Source organism: Populus euphratica, unplaced genomic scaffold, assembly GCF_000495115.2.
Source record: "Populus euphratica unplaced genomic scaffold, PopEup_1.0 scaffold87.1, whole genome shotgun sequence".
NCBI lineage: Eukaryota > Viridiplantae > Streptophyta > Magnoliopsida > Malpighiales > Salicaceae > Populus > Populus euphratica.
This window is the reverse complement of record NW_011499900.1, coordinates 407,071-426,607: the sequence shown is the minus strand read 5'-3', so window position 1 is coordinate 426,607 and position 19,537 is coordinate 407,071. Positions and strand designations below refer to the sequence as shown.

Genomic DNA, 19,537 nt, shown 5'->3' with positions numbered 1-19,537 from the left:
GGAAGGTAAAGAGTAGTACGGCGGTGATGGATCGCGGGATAATGAAAATGGTGGAGGCTAGTGGTGAAAGGGAGCTTCTCTTCACTAATGGATGGTGGGCCTTCTTTCCTCTGTTTTTGCTCTTCTCTTTCTCTCCTTTTGGCCGTGCCTCTATCCATAGTTTGCAACACAACGTGGAATTGCATTTTGTTAACCTATGATTTAAACACAAATAGTAATAGATCCCACAAACAGAAAACTGTGTTTCCTGCAAAACCGAACGATATGTTTTTGTGATTTACTCCAGATGCAGAAGTAGCCACAAAAACAAACATTCTTATAGTCTTGGTGTTTTTCTTTCTTCCTTCTTGTGATTTACAATATATAGTGGAGTCAGGTTACTTTACTCCCTGAATTCCTCCAGAGAAGGTAGGGGTACTCTCGATTGATCCTTCAATTCAAAGATAAATTAACTCGAGAAAAAGAGGACAAAATATGTTGACTTGATGATTTATTTTCAGTGCATGCACATATACATGTAGTGCAGGACAGAATGAAACACAGAATTGACGTTATATCTGATCCCACCAATATAGCTATTATGTGATAACAGAAAAGGATAATTATTCAAGAACATTATAGAAACTGCGCGAGATTTCTATAAATCACATTAAAAAAAGGCATTCTGGGAGTAAAACTTGCCAGTCATCATCATCTGTCACCTCAGAATAAGCTATTAATTCATAGATTACATGTACAATGAATGCATGCATGTATATGGAACTGTAATTATCAAATTGACGACACAAGGAATAAGGCAAAATATAGAAATCCTGACATGAAAAAAGATTCAGAAAGAGAGGAAGCCACATGTTCTTGTATTAAAAAGCTAATTTATCTCACCCACATTTGTCCCTTCTTAAGGTTTTCTTTACACGGTTCCTCCTCTGATTTTGAAATGTTCAACTTTATCAAAAACAGTATAAACTCTATTCCAAGCCGTAAAAAGCTCTCATTTGCTATAGAACCACGCATGAAATCGCCAGTTAGCCTGGTCTAGCATTGCAAACAACACCCTCATCGCAGGCTCACAATTTCCTTGTTGATTCCTTGCTTCTGATCCCTCTCAGTGTTAGTCACTAGCATGGTACTGTATGTGGAACCATTGTCGTATGTAATGTGTATTGATGCATTAAGGAAGTTGTGGCATATACCTTTCATGATCTGCTTCATCCATACTGGGAAAATAGGTTTTCTAGCTAGCTACTTCGTCAAAAGAAGAACAAAGCTGAATGTTTATCATGAAGAACAAATTCGGTGCTAGCAGAGTTTTTTCAAATGCCTAACACTAGTAGAAAATAAACAAGTACAAATAAAAAAATGTAAAATATTTCTATAGATAGAGATTATAATGAATTTTACCAATAGAATATTCCCTCATTATATCTATTAGTAAATATTGATGGAAATATTTTTTCGGTATATACCGAGAGAACTACAATGAAAAAAATTAAAAAAAGTTAAAAAGTTCGATAGCTTATTATTTATACAGACAACATTACTGATGATATTAATTAGTCTGTAAATCTGTCAATAATATTTAAGTTATAACTCTTAAGATTGTGTTTACTTGTTTTATAGTTTTTTCCCATAAAAGTTTGTTGTATAAATGCTTGATTGTACATATTAGAGTTTGTTTAAAATTTTATTTGTTTGTAAATTGGTGAAATTCATTTTGAATTTATGACTTAAGTGTTTTGTAATGAAATAAATAATAACTTATTTAACGGGTCTATTTTATATTTTTTTAATTTTATTGTTGAGTTGAAATTTTCAGTAAATGTATAGAAATACTAATTTATGTAAATAATTGATAATGAATTAAGAGTACTTTTAAAATAAATTGAATAAGTTTTAGTTAAGCTAATATTTGCAAATTTATTTAGTTCACATAATTAATTAATACATGTTGTTATCAATATTCTATATAGGTTTGATATAAGTAATGGATGATTATTCATGGATGTATTGAGATTTACTAGAAAGGTTGTGCAGGATAAATTATTGTAATGAGATTCATGGTTTTATTAATTATACAGTATCTAATCCAAAAAATATTAGTGAATATTTTTGTTGTTGTTGACATTGAGAAATTAAATGATATTTTGAGAATTAGCTGATATACGTAAGTCAATGAAGATGATGATAGTGAAAAAATCAACGTAAAATATTGTGATGGACAATGATGAAATTGAAGAAGAAGAAGACAATTTTGATTAATTTGCAAAATATGAATATGTAATGTTATAAAGTATAATGTAATATTTCAGAAAGAATTAACTTTAATGTAATGACAATAACATTAATTTATTATTAAATTACAAGGAAATATTTATTTTCTGTGATTTTATTATTATACACAGAATTGGTGTTACTGTGTTGTATGTGTTGCTATGATCTTAAGAATATGAAAGATGGATAAATAAGAAATACAAATACAATATGACAACAAAAACTGTTTTACATTGATAAAAATAAGTCCATTTGTATATTCTAGAAAGCATTGAAATCGTTCCTTCTCCTTGGCACTATTCACTATGTTAATTATAGAGGATATCATTGATCGATTAATTTCATCGATATATTCCAAAGCTCTCATTTTCAATTGCATTGTTTATGTTGTCAATTATATACGAGATTACTGATGAAATTAATTCCATTGGTATTTCCACAAGAGTTTTGTTTATTTCTCAATTACACTTTTAATTACTGTTTTTTGAATATGAAATTATGGACGGATTGAAAAGCTATTGGGAATATTTGAGGGGTTTCTGAATTTTTTTTATTAATTTAAATATTATAAACAAAATCATCGATAGACTGAAAAGTCATTAGTGATATCTGAAGGGTTTTTGAAATTTTTTTATTAAATTAAAATTTTGAATAAAATATTACAAATGGAATCATTAATAGACTGAAAAGTCATTGGTGATATTTGAGGGATTTCTGAAATTTTTTTATTAAATTAAAAATTTAAATAAAATATTAATGATGAAATCACTAAATTAAAAATTTAAATAAAATATTACTGATGAAATCACTAACAAAATTATTAAAAATATTAATATTTAATTATTCATAGGTAAAATGCCCTAATTTAAAGACCAGAATCTCTTATTTCATAACAGACACCCCTCTTCTTCTTCTTTTTCTGTAAAAAAAATCAACATCTCTTTGTTTCTTTCTCTTCTCTCCTCAACTCCTTCTCTTCTCTTTAATATGTAGGTATGTCTTTTTCTTTCTTCTTCTTTCTTCTTCTCATTTTTTTAATTAATATATTTTTTAAATTTGTTTTTTCTCTTCTTCTTTCTTCTTCTCATTTTTTTAAATTTGTTTTTTATTTTCTCTTCTAGCTTTTCTCGCAATTAAATTAAGGTAAGATTTCTTTTCTTGTTTTTTTCATTATATATTTTTATTTTATTTTTAAAATTTTATATTATAAATAATTGTACAAATGTTGTTGTAGGATTTGTTTTTCATTCAAGATCAATTTTGTGGGTTTTTTTTTCAATTTTGTTGTTTAATTTTAATTAAATTAATTTATTTGTTTTTGGATAATGAGATATGGAATAGGTTTTCTAGGTAAGGTGGAAAATAATTTTAGTTGATTTATTTATTTGTTGATGTTGTTTGTTTTTTGTGTTATTTATTTGTTGCAAACTTATTTGAGTTGATTTTCTTCTTATTTTTTCCAAGTAACTCAATTCTCGAGTATTATTGAGTCTTGATTTATATTAATTTAATTTATTTTTTATATATGTTAAATAAAGTTTTTAAAAATATTTTAAATAATACCAATAGATTAAGTCTGTTGGTATATTTTAGAGAGTTAAAAAAGAATTGCTGCAAATATTATTATACTATTGTTTAATCACTAATATTTTAGAGAGTTAAAAAAGAATTATTGCAAATATTATTATATTATTGTTTAATCACTAACAAAATTGCATACGGTATTTATGTTGATTATATAACAAAATTTATAGGGGAAATAATGATAGAATGAAGCTAGCGAAAATTTTTTTGACTTGCTTTTGCAGTCAAGAAATCAATTGGTGATTTTATTATTAACAAATAAAAAATTATTGATAAAAGTGTTATTAATGAAATATTTTTATCTATAAACCTACCAGTAAATTTATTATCGATGGAATGAGTGTACAGATACTAACAAAAAAAATTTATGGGAAAATCTAAAAATTCTGTAGTGTGATAAAACTAAGAACGCATATCTTGGTTTAAATTCAGCAATAAGAAATAATCGTTTACTGGTATAATTAATATATTAGTGACTTAAGTGAATTTTGAATTCTTCATTGATTGTTATTATCAAAGATTCCAGAGCATCACTTGATTCACTTCTTAATACATTAGTCAACAACTAGTTGCACGTTCATGAACACATAGCCAACTAATTAAGCATTATTTTACTCTGTTTTTTTCTCTCCAGTAATGCTAGCAGCAACAGGAAGTACGTTGCTTAAATTTATTCATCGAAGAAATATACTGCTGCATAGAAAATTCAGAACATTAAACAAAGCTACTAGAGGGAAACATTTTTTTTTTGTCTTCTACAAGCTACTTGACTGGCAGATTCAAGAGATTAAGATATTGGAGTCATGCCAACTATTGTTGACGAATGTTAGCATGGTTGGCTAATTAATCTATATATAGATCAGATCTGTAACAATATCAAGGCAGGCACAGAGTCTAACAAGAAGCTCACGGAATGGATCTTGAAGGGTAAAGTTTAACTAGCCAGGTTTTAAAATTTATTTTTTTAAAATTAATAATTTGAGTTTTATAAATTTCAAAATCATTAGAGGTTTAGATAATTATTAATTTTAGAATCTGTAAAATTAATATCTCTAATTTTAGAATTTGTAAAATTAACTGAAATATGCATAAATTTACTTATAAAATTAATTGAAATATGTATAAATTTATGTTGACACCCACATTAATTAAATAAAAAAATAGCTCACAGAGTGGTCTAATCTTCTCAATAATTGAGTATAAAAAATCCAAAGTGGCAAAGACAGGAAATCAGCGATTCATGTTTCATGATAAAAGCCTCTTTTTTCAAGTTTTTCCACACAGGGCTTCTTGCAATGTCCTACCGTCCACTTCCAAAGGCTACAAACCTCCCATCTCCAGCAGTTCCAACCACCAGCTCTCTCTCTCTCTCTCTCTCTATTTCTAGGGATTCTCCAAGTCAACTTCTTTTCTCTATTTCTGTTCTAGATATATCAGTTATCCCACTTCCTTCAAAGCATAGAGAAGCAATCGCAAATTCCGAGTATATAGCCACTACTTAGTTTGCACTTACTAATAGTATAATATTTATATAGCCCTGTGACTGTTTTTGCTAATTTAGCTAGAGTTATGGACAATGAAGAGGTTCCATCAGCTCCTTCAACCCCAGCAACACCAGGGACTCCAGGTGCTCCTTTCTCTGGTGGGTTTAAGGGGGAGAGAGGCGTTCACGGTAGAAAATCTCTATCGAGAAGTTGCAAGTGTTTCGTTGTTGAAGAATGGGCTATGGAAGAAGGAAGATTACCTCTCGTCTCTTGCTCATTACCCCCTCCTCCTGTCTCACTTGCTAGAAAGGTGAGAATGTGTGTGTAGATGACTCCATGATAGTTCCAATATTAATCAAGAAAAATGTAATAGAACCGATGTTCCATTTAGTGTTAATTATTCATGTGATACTGATGCAAGAACATGCAGTTGGGAGCTGAATTCATGGGCACTCTCATACTGATCTTCGCTGGGACGGCCACAGCCATTGTTAACCAAAAAACACAAGGTCCAGAGACTCTCATCGGCCTTGCTACCTCTACTGGACTAGCTGCGATGATCGTTATATTATCAACCCGCCACATCTCTGGAGCTCATCTCAACCCATCCATCACCATTGCATTTGCTGCCTTGAAACACTTTCCATGGAAACATGTACAAGAAAAGCATCACTGTGTGCTGCATTTGCATTGAAGGTGATATTTCACGTTATGATGGGAGGGGGAGTCACGGTTCCTTCATGGGGACATGGTCAAGCTTTTGCTTTGGAGTTCATTATTAGCTTTATCCTCATGTTTGTTGTCACTGCTGTGGCCACCTACACAAGAGCTGTAAGTACTTTCTAACTCATCTCGAGTTTGCAAACCCTTTTCCACTAGACATTTCAAATGACACAACAGTTTTCAGATGGATGAATTCAAAGATAATCTCATCATAGATTGTTTTAAGTATAATTATTAAACTCGGCTTGGGTTGAACTATTTAAGGGGTCGGGTTTTAAGTAACATGGGTTGACCTGAATAAATTCAAAAAAAAATTAAAAAGCATATTTGAGATTTTAATATTTTATATAAAAAATAAAATATATAAATATACCACCCATGTTGAAAAAAGTTAATTGTTAATTCAATATACCACCCATGTTGAAAAAAGTTAATTCTCGTGGATGTAATCTAAAAAATTAAAAAGCTAAATATTTATAAATTAATTTTATATTTTTTTTGTTTGATAAAAAAATATAAAAAAAGTTAAATTTCATTCAAGCACACTAAATCATTTGAATTTTGGATTAACCCGATAGGCCATCTATGTTTGATTGAATTAATTGAAAACTTAAGTTTTGCTTATTAAAACCCGGCTAAAACCCTGGATAGCCCGGCTAAAACCCTAGATAGCTTGAGTTTTAAATCAACTTGCTAGTAGAGCCAAGTTTTATAATTATAAACATGGATATAAATAGTTTATTAGCTATATAAACAATGTTTTTAAAAATTTAATTTTTTTATTAAAAATTAATTTTTTATGTAGTTTGGATTGATTTAATGAGTTGATCTCAAAAATAATTTTTAAAAAATTAAAAAAATTATTTTTATATATTTTAATATGAAAAACATTTTAAAAAATAACGTAACCACCTCCCAAACAAGCAAAAAATATTTTAAAAAATAACCGTAACCACCTCCCAAACATTTTAAATATCCCTCTTCTCTCTCTCTCTCTCTCTACTCTTTCTCCCCTTCAAAATCACTTGTATATTTTCCAAGAAGTCAATAAAAATATCTCCTTCGCAAATAGAAAGACGAGTGTCAAATAAGATGGTTGGCACCCCGCAACCCCTCATCTTCCCATGAATAAATAATACCAATAGTAACATTGATTAATAGAACCAATACCCCTAGAATGGATCGAGATCAATTTTATATTTATCTACAGGAATAAAATATGCACTGATTTATCACTTTCCTTCTCTCCCTGTCTCCCACATAAATGTGCATCTTAAATTGTTTTCCTTTTCTTGTCCAATATTGTATATCATACAAAAAGCACAGCACTAATGTGGGATGGATCAAGCATACATAAAATATCCTATCCATAATAGTTCACAAGAAGAATAGCAACCCCCCTTCCCCAATGTTTTATATAATCACAATTGCACACAACACATTGAAATATATACATAAATTGATGAGCATGGCAGGGGTGACAAGATTTATGGCCATGTGCATGCGGGGGAGCTGGCGGGAATCGCGGTAGGGGCTACTGTCATGCTCAACATACTCATAGTCGGGTATGTCTCTACTGAACTCTTCAGTTATTTTTGTACTATTGATCTGATTTGGGAATTGGGGCAGTCCAAAAACTAAAAGTGAGAAAAAAGCAGTGAGGTCAGAACACTGCAAAGATGAATATTTAAGCACTATAGTTAGCAACAACTTGAAGATTTTTGAAATAGAACGAATCCAAGAAAGCTATTGAGTCAAAAACCATTCCAGTTCAGGTATAGACAAACCCTTCCATGCAAGCTGATGCGAGAGACATGACAATTAGCATAATTTTTTGTGGTTCAGAACCTCTGAAGATCGTTCCCATTTGTCAAAATTGAAAATGATCTATGATTCAGGCCATTCTTCTCCATGTTTATGACAGTTTGTGTCAAATAAAATATTAAAAATATAAAGATAGCAAAAGAAAAAAGATTCTCTGTTTTCCTGTGCATAAAGTGGTTAATAGTAAATGGAGCATTTGTTTTATTCATTTAAATTTTATGCCAAAGGAAAAAATACTGCATAAATCAAAACATCTAAACATCATTAGCATACTGGACTGTCTTCTTTTACTCGTGCAGGGAAACAACAGGGGCATCAATGAACCCAGTCAGAACATCAGGGCCAGCCATAGCTGCAAATAACTATAAAGCCATATGGGTTTACCTCACTGCTCCGATCCTCGGGGCATTGTGTGGAGCAGGAACTTACTCTGCTGTCAAGCTGCCTGAGGAAGATGGTGATGCTAATGAAAAAACATCAGCTACAAGGAGCTTCAGGAGGTGATTATTCAACATGATCAACAAACCTGCACAAATAATCCCAAAATGCTGTTAGATAAAGTGCAGATGAAGAAAACGAGATGAAGCTACTGCACATTGCATTCTGGTGGGTCTATACAAAAAATTAAGATGAAATGTGAATATGTTGGCTTTTACCAATGTATATGAAGAAATTACTTTGCGGTGCTAGCTATCTCAGATGGAAGTGATATAACGTTGTCTTGAAATACATGAGGAGACTAAACTGGGCACACACTTGAGATGGAGAGGTTAAATGAGAACGATGCTTATTGCCATTATTTAACCTAGACAGAAAGAAAGAGTTTGCCCTTTGCCAACAAGTATGACAACAAACTCTGTAATAAAATGGGTTAAGAAACACAACTTGAGGGCTTCAAGACGGGTCGTTCCATTTTCTCTCCTTTCTGATTTTCCTTTTCCACACTAGTTATCCAATGCCCATATCATATCGCTACCTAGCCACTCTTCTTTGTTATATTTCCACCACCCTCCTTAGGCCTCCAAATAATGTCTTCCAACAGAAAATGTTAGGAAGGTGCTCCAAAACTACTCTTTTTCTTCTCTTCCTTACTAAAACCGCCTTCTGCCTCCTTAACTTCTAATGACACAATTTCTTGAATATTGGTTTTTAATCTTTATACCCCAAGAGACTTCTTATCTAAAAATACTTATCAACAACAAAACAATGCTCCTTGAAGCTCCCATGAACAGAACAGGGAGAAAAGGAAAGTTGATCTTAAACATCAATACATCATCTGGGATAACGGCACTAAGCCAGGTTCGTTAACAGTAACATGACTGTTCCAAAATATTTGATTAATACATCCGGACATTTTGAATATTTTTTGATGATATAATCATGCTATCAAAATTCCGTTGAATAACTGAAAGAAGTGGCACAATGCTAGGGATAGAAAATTTTGCCTCCAAAGCACTTAGATTTACTGCATCATGGAACTCCACCCTAATGCTTAACCAAACAACATGCATTCATTAATATAACCAGTTATAATTTCTTTCAGCTATGATCAAGTTTCTAAACATAGAGAGCCTTGCGAAAGAAAACTTAACTCCATATTACCAGCCATAATTAAGTGACACAGTGGAAACCCTACAGCACTGTCCATTTTATAATGTGACATTTTATTTTTTTTGTAGTGACCAATATAATTTCTTTATTTGAAAGTCAAAACATAAAAATTCATCAGACACAGAAAAGAAAATTTTGCGTGGGAGGCGTGCATTTAAATTGAACACCATCAGACCCTTGTGCCACAAACCCTGAAGCTCACAATCTACATTTATCACGCGGACAGCAACTTGTCTGTTGTTCAAGTATTTCATTAGGTCACAAAAATTATGAAAGATGTACAGTACCAGATACATACAAGCCAATTAAAACAATTCTATGCAATCAGGCAACTAGCCACACTAATATCTCGAAGGCTCATATCTCAATCCATATGTAACAAGGCTAACAATTTTCTGTCTTTCCACAAACATGAGAATCACTAACCATAGTACACAGTGATTCGGCATTCCTCTTTCCCTCTTTTTATTTTTTTTATGAATCCTCTTTTCCAGTAGAAGTAGATATACACAAAAGGTTGAAAAAACAATTTAACTCTCGATTTGACGCCAGAAGATTAAAAAGGACAGCACTACTTTATTCAAGAGAGCCACTTTTGCTTCTCAGAAATTACCAGTAATCACAATCAAATAGAGTTCACCAAGATAGCAGTAAACCCAATATAAAAGCATAAAGAAAGGTGCTAATGCTAGCTTCTATTTATCTCAACGTAGAATATAGCAATACATTCGTGAATCCTAATGTCATAAAAAAAACTAAAAGATTTAAACTTTCGAGGTACAAGATAGGAAAACTGACCTCAAGCAATCCTCTTGTCTTCTCCCTAAAACAAATAATTCAAAACCCAAATCTTTGCTTTCTTTTTCTTCACTTTCTCAGCAACCAAACATAATTTCCTTTCCCCCTTCAAAATCTAACCCAGCAAAACCAATTTTCTACCCAAAGAAAAAACCCCATAAACAATTCAGCCGCAATGGGCCATCAAATGGGCAAAACCCTCCGAGTCTGACCCGACCCCGAATCAGATCCATCGGAGTGTTTACTTTTAAGCATGGAGAGAGCTGCCACGGCAATCAATACGCCAATGATATCGGCTACAGCGTCCTTTGCAGAGGCTCCAGCGGAGGGAAAGAGGCCAATTTGGTCGGCTGCCTCCTTGGCGGCGCCGGCGAAGAGGGAGAGAATAGCACCGACCCGAATAGAGTGGCGCTTGAGAAATGGATAGCGGGTGAGGGAGGCTAGCTTGGAGAAAAGGAGGGTTAGAGAGAGACAAAAGAGGACATGGTATAGCTTATCTGGGGCAAGCCATGGGTCTTCATCGTTGTCGCCCATTTTGTAAGTTTTCGGGTTCGCTTTGAAAGAATGGGAAAGAAATGGTGATATATTTGAACCTCTTCTCATTTTATAGCCACGAGTGATTTTAATTTTCTCACTATCGTTATTTTTTCTAACCAATTAGTAAGTTGCAATTTCTCAAAATATGTTGGTTGTAATTATTCTGAATACTTATTTGATACTTGTTATATATTAAAATAATTGTATGTATCTTGAATTATTAAAACTACATTTTACCTTAATTATAATGTATTATATTCTATTTTTTTCATAATGTATTATTTTACTTGTGTGGGTGTTCATGTGTTTTAGATTGAGGTCTTAAATAGATTTTAAATATGTATATGAACCGATTTGGTAAGTAAATTATTAAGTGTTGTTATTAAACTTTATTTTTTATTTTTTTCAAAAGATCATAATTTTAATTATGATATGAATCAACCCATCCAACCATTAACCCATGGCTTAACCTGGAACAAGTTTAATAGGTATAGCCTCAAGGTTGTTCCGACTTTTTGTTGTGCAGGATTCTTACACCATGAGAATGCTCCCACCTCTTGTTAAAATATGGGGATAGGGACTGCAGATGAGTTTTGGATGACTTTATGGTTCATGTTTTGTGAGGAAATGTCATAAAACACCACCACCACCGGGAATGTGGTGTTGTTTCTTCTCATAATCTGGTCTTCGGCACGGTGAGGTGAAGTTAGCGTTGATATTTTTGACGAGCAACTTTAGTTTTGACTGTTGAACCATTGATATTAAAAGCACTGTTCACCAAAAAATAACAGCCTATCCCATGACGATGCTGCAGCACATTTATAGTAAAAGGACACGAGATGAGGATTGCGCTAATGGCAGCAACACGTAGAACTTGTTAAGATTAGAACCGAACATTTACCTCATGCCTACAGAAAACTCACAGCACCAAAACTCGAGGCCTCCATGTAAAACATGACTAAATTTGTGTAATCTACCTACACGGTTTGCATGCTTAAAATTCTCTCTATCCATCCACAAACACAATATTACACGCACTATTTCTTCTCTGCCCTAGACTAGATCAAGCTATTTTCATTTCTTTTCTGAGTTGGATGCTCAAATGCAGATTCAAATGATGTCACAATGCAAGCTCAACCATCATCTTCATGAATAACAGACAAAATGAACCACGGTTATCTGGTAACCCTAGTTGATCCAAGGCTGTGTACCGGGTCTGTGAAAGTAAATGTCAATATAATTTCTCAGTTTCAGACAGATCATTCTCATCATTTTCGTCTACAAGAATTTTGTATTGACCTATAAAAGGCATATCATTAATGCTACAGGGTGATAATACAAAGCATTAACCACTAGGGATGTCAATATAGACTTGGACAAAAAATACAACCTTCCTTGATCCAATTTAGAGCAAAAAAAGTTAAAAAAATAGGGTTGTCTGCCCACAAGCAACTTCCAAGCATGTACACGATGAAATTCTTACTTGGTCACCCAGTAAATAAAAATAAGAAAAGTGCATATGGAAGCAACCAGGGAAAGTATGATGGAATCCATGGACTTTCTCCTCTTTATTGCTGACAGAATTTGATTTACCTGCAAAGTTAAGTTGAAGCTTGTCAATCATTGCAAGTACATCCATGGAAGTGTATATGAAAGTTGAAGTAATGGAAAATATATCATTTGATTGGGCGGGGGGAGGGGAAACAATAGTAAACAGAAATTATAGCAGAACAATGGCTAAGAAACTAAAAGGGAGTTGAAGTTGGAACAAGATAATTGGGTTTAGAGTTCATAAGAAACCTCTAAAGCCTGAACAGATCCATAAAAAAACAAAGAAAGTCCTTTAAAATGAACCTAGTAGCCTATTTATACTTGGTTAAAATCATAACCTCTAACTATAGGTCACATGACAGCCATGAGTCTTAAATTAAATGAGAAAACCAAAAGTATAAGGAAATTACTAAAAAGCTCCTGCATCAGTTAAGCAATCACCTTAAAGTGATGCCATCTTGTTTATTCTAGCATGCTAATGGAGATACCTGTCCGTTACAAAAGATGCCATCAATATACATTTTTTTAACAGTTGGTTATTTGGCAGCTTTATTCAGCAACAGTAAAGGGATGTCAGAAAAAATTATTAATACTTCTTGGATGGTTAGGATTCCTTGGGTGACTACGTTTTCTTGGGTGGTTTAGAGTGTGTTTGGTATTGATAATTGCACTGTTCATTGAACAGTGTAATTACGTGTACAGTGCAAAAAAAGCAAGTAATTCTTGCTTTTCAAATACTGCGTTTCCAACGCAGAAAAGAAATGGAACCCAGTGAACAGTATACCTTCATTTTCTATAACCAAACGGCTGCAACTACGTTTTAAATAAAAACGCAGCCGCAGCCGCAGAGCCAAACGAGCTCTTAAGATCTACTATAAATACATGCTATTCAACTCTATTTCAACATAGTGAAAAATAAAAGCTCCTTGCTCTTGCGGATATAGACACATTGCCGAACCAAGTTAAATCTTGTGTTCTTTCAAGTTTCTCTCCTATTACAATATTCATCGCTAATTGCTGCAGGTTTTTCACAACACAACCTATTATCAAGCGTCTCAACTTGTTTTACACCATTTATGGGCTATAGAACGCAAAAAAGAAACAAGTCTATTTAAGGTTTCCTTTAAGAGATTCAAGACATAGCTTCACTCAGTGATCAAGAAATATTTAAAAGATTATTAGTCACTTGAGCTAAATTTTGCATACCGTTGGGAGGCGGCTGCTAACATTACTCAGCTTTGAATTAATTCCTCCAAAAGTTGAACGTTGAAGAACAAGCGAACCGAGAGTTGCTTGAGCTTGTGAAATCACATTATCCATCTGCAGCACGAGAGCATCAGGAACAAGGAACTTTAACCAAAAAGCACAAGTTGCAAATAGCAGTCATGATTGAAATTTCCTGCTTCAGAATTTTTTTTTTCATAAAAACAGTGTAGATTGCATATGCATGTTGACATGGAGCGTGAAAATTAGAGAAATTGTATAGCAAGCACTTAAAGTGTTTGGGACGGCATGAGAGGGAAACCATACAACAGCTCCAAACATAGTCTGAATGTTTCAATGTTTCTATGATTTTAAATGTATAATGCCAAGTGTTTCATTGCAATAGAAAAGGAGATGTATAATAGATTGAGGATGTGGAAGTCCACACACCCATATAAATTTGTGATAACACAAACGCATTACCAAAAAAAGAAAAGCCCATTGGCAAGTACCTGACCGGTATTTCGGCTAATGGATGCATGCTCTCTAAGGAGAGCTTGGTCTGCAGAACCACCACCATCTTCCAAATCTAATCTTGTTCGATCAAACTCCCTAAAGTCTTCCAGAAGAAGAGCATGTTCTTGCTTAGCTCTCATGCCAGAACGGAGACGATGAAACTCCTGCACTTAATCATGTGTAATTCCAAGTTAGTTAAAATGAATATAATTCACTGACGTGCAAAAGATTACACATTTCCCTGTTGTGTGTCTTTTTATTTTTCGAGAGGGGGGGCATTTGGTTTAAGGAGTAAAAGCCAGAAAAGAAGAAGTTAAGTGGGAATTAATAAAGAAGATTGCCATTATCATCGAATTTTTTTAGTTTTTCATCTATCAATTTCAACTCCAAAGCAAGAAAAGCATAATAATAAAGGCATTATGTTTCTGTTTATTCCAGCAAAGATGAAATGGACTCCGATTGTTCAATTGGAAACCAAATAATTCATCAGCTTATTAACAGGTTTGTGCATGTGAATATGAGAGCAATAACCGAAACAATAAATCCATCATTGGTGCCCAAATTCAAAACTATTAGTCAAACATGTCAGCTTATTAACATTGCCATGTGAAAACCAGAAAAATTCCAAGTTATCTCCATCAGTAACAAACTAACATCATACCTCCTATTGCAGGTATTCTTGGTTTTCCAATGATAACGAGCTATAAAGCCTGATTGTTTCATTTGTAGTGACATTAAACAATAAAGAGAAAACCCATCATAAGAAAAAAGAAAAAAAGAAGCAATAGAATTGGTCTCAGCTTGAACAGATGTTTGCCTCTTGCAGGGTCAACTTAAATAAACTCAAGATAATTGAGGACCATAGGCAAAAGCTCACAGATTGACTGCAAGGCCACTGTACCTGAGTAAGATCTTGAAGAATTTCCTGATGCCGAGTCAAGGTGTGAGAAACCATTTCTGATCCTCCAGATGATACCCATGCTTGCATCTGTGAATTTACTTGTTGGAGCTGTTTTAATAGTCGGTCTATCCCAGATTCAGGATCATTCTCTGCAGAATCGACTTTTGTAGAACCCTTTGAGGATGCCAGTTTACGATATGAGTTCATCTGCTCATCTAACTGAGCTTCGAGTTTCCTCGCCTGCAATAATATCTCAGAATATCATTTACAAAGAGATCCAAAACTTTAGCAAGCAAGAATTAATATCAAGCAGAAAGTATAAGAAAAGAACATGGATTAATAACAAACGAACTTGTAAAGCAACCATGATAACTCCCTGTATGATGACATGAAAGGATGTCAGGAAAGATAACTAGGTCTCCTTAAGTTTTTAGTTCAGTTATACTTTGATCTCTCTAACAACTTTGTTCCCGAGGTTTAAGTACTGTTACATAACTTCGTTCATGAGGTTTAAGTACTGTTGTGGTTTGACCATCAGGAATGCTGTTAAATGCAGACATAATCATTTCTAGTTTAAGAAGTAATACTATAGATTTAAAACTACCCTTATGAAGAAGTTATACATAAATGTTATTCAGCACTGGACCTGAGAGGTTTAACTAATCTATTTTGATCCCTGAAAAAAAAATCATTTGAATAAAACTAATCTCATTATTGAACCATCTATTGTCATTGTATAGATAAATTCATAGATTTCTTGATGTTCTCAACCATCCAAACAGAAAGAAACTCAAGTCTCCAAAACCCATGGCATGATATGAGCATCACCAATGACAAAGTTCAAGCTATCCATGGCAGGGTCTTCAAGACTTCAGGAAACTCAAGACAAACAGCCTCAATGCATCATCACCCCTACAGCAATATCCCTAGTTCCCTAGAAGTAATTCCCTCCATCATTCAAGACGATGAGGATCCATTTCAGTACATGAATCCTACTTAGCATCATTTGAAGACGTCTAAATATAATTGAAACCAACCAATCCTCTCAACAACAGATCAACGTGTTCCAGAACCTATCCAGCTGGCCTTATTCATTCACATATATTCCAGCCCCGCATTACCCTTCTCCCAAAACAAAATCAACTCCAAGGTATAATTTCTCATTCAAAATCAGTTGGTTTCAATCAGCTCGAAAAATCTTTCATTCCATTCAATTGTAGATCCAAACTAGACGATTTCTAAGAAAATCAATGTGAAACCAAATCCTTTACTCTTCATCTACGCAAGATCACATGGTACCCCTCTATAGCGTTTTAGCTTATGCATCCTGTCAACATTCTCTCATTTTCATTTTTTTCGGCCCCTTCTACAGCAAGACCATAATGACCTTGCTGAATTCCTTCTGGCGTCTAGTATAACTTAAAAAGCAAGCAAATTCTACACATATACATAATAATTCTCAAGCGAAAGTATAAAAATAGCGCAACTAAAACAAAAAAAAAATCGAAACTTTCGATTCAAATCTCTAAAACAGAAAAAAGGAATCAGGAACCCAAACAGAAGCAATCAGAAAGGAGAAAGAAATGATGAAGCAACCTGTTTGCGTAAAGCGTCCCATGAAGAAGTAGTAGTCACTTCCATTGCAGATCTCTCTCAAAATTCGTTTCAATTTCCTTCTCTGTTATTTAATGATGATTTTGAGAAAAGAATTTGTGGAATTAATGATTGGTAGTAAGGATTTTGGTTCGCTCGATCGATCGATTAGAAATAATAAGAAGATGAGATTGGGGTTTGTTTGGAGACAAAGACAGGTCGTCTACCGCTCGCTCGCTGTGTCTCAACGGCAATTTCGTGTGAGACTTCTATTTTTTTATGGAGTGTTTGGAAGTCTGATCATGCCATGTTTTATTTAAAAAAACAATTAATTAATTTTTTGTTAAATATATTATTTTAACTTTGTTGGCATTTAGAATTATTTTATTATTTTAGAAAATCATCTTACAAACTCCTTAAAATTACATATTTCACGAGCCATACAACAAAAACATTTATAAATGTTCAAGTTGTTAATTAATGATATTAATTAATATTTTATTATTTTTAAATACCAAGTTTATATTAAAATCCTCCAGCATATTTGATGGGATCTTATAAATTATTTTGAGAAAACCATCTTACAAACCTCCTAAAATTCTATCCTCAAATAATTTTTATTTTAAAATTATAATCAATAATTAATGATATCCATTATTTTCTAATTATCTTTCAAAACCAAATATTTATAGATAGTCCTCGAACATGATTGGTGTAATCATCTTGCAAACCTTTTAAATTTAGATAAACCTTACAACAAAAACATTTGTAAATGTTTAAGTTATTAATCAGTAATATTTGTTATTATTTTATTATCTTTAGATATAAAGCTCATGTTAAAATCCTCCAGCTTGCTTAATAAATTTTTAAAATTATTTTTATCTCATAAAATTTATCTTGATAACCTTCCAAAATTCCATAGTTTTATTGTAAAATTATTTGTTAGTGCTAAAACTATTGATTAACAATGGGTTAAGCATTAATTTTAAAAGGTGACGATACGAGGAAGGATAAACAAGAAAATTACAAGAATTAAATAAATAAACACTGGGCAATACCATGGATAATATGCCATGCCATGGAATGAGAAAATAAATATTGATGGATTAATAAAATTATTAGGACACGTGTTAAATAAATAAATAAAATTAGAATGTTAGATTTGAAGTTATGGTTAGGAAAAGTTATTTAATTTGTATCATAAATTAAAATTGTCAATTGATGAGTCAAAATATTTAATTAAAAATTTTATAAATAAAAATATTAATTAGATATAATAAACTTAATAAACTCGTCAGATTTAAAGCAGTTGAACTTTACGGTTAGCTAAACTTAAAGTAATATAGGTTTATCAAATAAGTTAATCTTAAAAGACTTGAGCTTGACACTTATCCAAATTCAAGATAACATAAATTTGAAAAACATGTTAAATTCAAAGGATTTGGATATGGTACTCAACCAGGTCCAAGATAGTATAAATTTGAAAAACATGTTAGCCCAATCCACGATAGCGTATGTCTGACAAACATATTAGACTTAAAAAATTTGGGCTCGATAGTCAATCAAATTCAAAATAGTATGAGTTTGACAAACATATTAGATACAAAGGACTCGAATTTGACATTCAACCCAGTCTAAGATGGCATAAATCTAACAAACATGCTAAATCCTAAAAAATTAGTATTAATAGTCAGCCAAATTTAAGATAGCCTGGATTTGGCAAGCAAGTCAGCCCTAAAAGAATTTGGACATGCCAATCAGTCAAGTCAAAATAACATGGATTTAACAAATATACTAAACCCAAAGCACTCAAGCTTTGCGAGCAACTAAGTTTAAGGCAACGTAAGTTTGTAAACATGTCAGACCCAAAAGAATTTGAGTTTGGCATTCAGCCAAGCCCAAGAAAAAATAAGTTTGACAAATATGTCAAACTTAAAGCATTTTAATTCAAATATCACCAAGTTCTAAAGTTACATATCTAATTCTAGACGATCCCTAAAATAAAAATATTAAAGATATGATAAATCATCATAACTCTATTTAGAATAATCATTCGTATTGATGTAATAATTTTTATGTGTTCATAGGTATATATAAGGTTTCTTAAAAGACTTACTATATCTACATAAAAATATTAAAGATATGATAAATCATCGTAACTCTATTTAGAATAATCATTCATATTGATGTAATAATTTTTATGTGCTCATAGGTATATATAAGGTTTCTTAAAAAACTTACTATATCTATTATCTCATTAATATATATAAGAGATATTTGTTTCTCATTAATACAAAAAAAAAACAGAGAACTTTCTAGTTTTTCTCTTATCTGAAAATGACAAGATTTAGAATATTGCACCTTCCATTCTAGAGTTTAAAAGTTTTTATCTCATATGATAAACTCTTCTAAATTACAAAGTATTAACCCACTTAAAAACAAAAAATAAACATATTTATTCTTTAAATTTTAAACATCTTTAAATTATTTATTGCTTTTTTTTATATATAATAACTTTATTATTGAAAGATATTTAAGTCCTTCCGGTTAAGATTATCTTTATAGACATTTAAATTTGTACCATAAATCTAAATTTTCTAAGACTGAAAAATTGAAATCCATGTTCTTGGAAACATATATATCCCTTCCTTTCCTTTGATTACCTGTGATATTTTTTAACTCAATCATCCTAGGAGCTTCTCTCATTTTCTTGAATGCCGAATCCCAGCCCTCTCCCTTTTTTTTTTTTTCCCCTTAACCAGCCAGCATTCTCTCTTCATCTCTTGCTTACCAATCCCCCACCAGAAGAGCAACCCTCCCCATTTATAACCATGTGTGCTGGCCTTTGGCATGCGAGGCGGCACACATGATTATTTTAGGCAGTGCCGCTTGAAAATTTCCTTTTGTTTTTAATAAAAAAAGAACAAGTGCCGCCCAATTG

At 32.5% G+C, this 19,537-nt stretch overlaps 2 protein-coding genes and 1 pseudogene across 3 annotated transcripts; 1 reads left to right on the top strand and 2 right to left on the bottom strand.

Moving 5' to 3' along the window:
• Nucleotides 1–5,068: 5,068 nt before the first annotated feature.
• LOC105132627 (aquaporin NIP6-1-like) lies at nucleotides 5,069–10,252 on the top strand (annotated as a pseudogene).
• LOC105132628 (uncharacterized) lies at nucleotides 7,333–10,963 on the bottom strand. Its single transcript, XM_011036229.1, has 3 exons — nucleotides 10,296–10,963; nucleotides 8,271–8,412; nucleotides 7,333–7,699 (listed from the first exon to the last, which is right to left on the bottom strand). The coding sequence occupies exon 1, from the start codon at nucleotides 10,896–10,898 to the stop codon at nucleotides 10,479–10,481; it is 420 nt and encodes a 139-aa protein (XP_011034531.1). The 5' UTR covers nucleotides 10,899–10,963; the 3' UTR covers nucleotides 7,333–7,699; nucleotides 8,271–8,412; nucleotides 10,296–10,478.
• A 1,086-nt stretch (nucleotides 10,964–12,049) lies between these two features.
• Nucleotides 12,050–19,473, bottom strand: LOC105132626 (Golgi SNAP receptor complex member 1-1-like). 2 transcript variants are annotated; one of them, XM_011036228.1, is made up of 7 exons: nucleotides 19,463–19,473; nucleotides 18,751–18,755; nucleotides 16,600–16,699; nucleotides 15,004–15,243; nucleotides 14,099–14,266; nucleotides 13,590–13,703; nucleotides 12,050–12,425 (listed from the first exon to the last, which is right to left on the bottom strand). In XM_011036228.1, exons 3-7 carry the CDS (start codon nucleotides 16,642–16,644, stop codon nucleotides 12,312–12,314), a joined length of 681 nt encoding a protein of 226 aa, XP_011034530.1. In that variant the 5' UTR covers nucleotides 16,645–16,699; nucleotides 18,751–18,755; nucleotides 19,463–19,473; the 3' UTR covers nucleotides 12,050–12,311. The 2 variants fall into 2 exon arrangements, with proteins under 2 accessions (XP_011034530.1, XP_011034529.1); XM_011036227.1 differs by lacking the exons at nucleotides 18,751–18,755; nucleotides 19,463–19,473 and having other exon boundaries at nucleotides 16,600–16,888.
• Nucleotides 19,474–19,537: the final 64 nt, after the last annotated feature.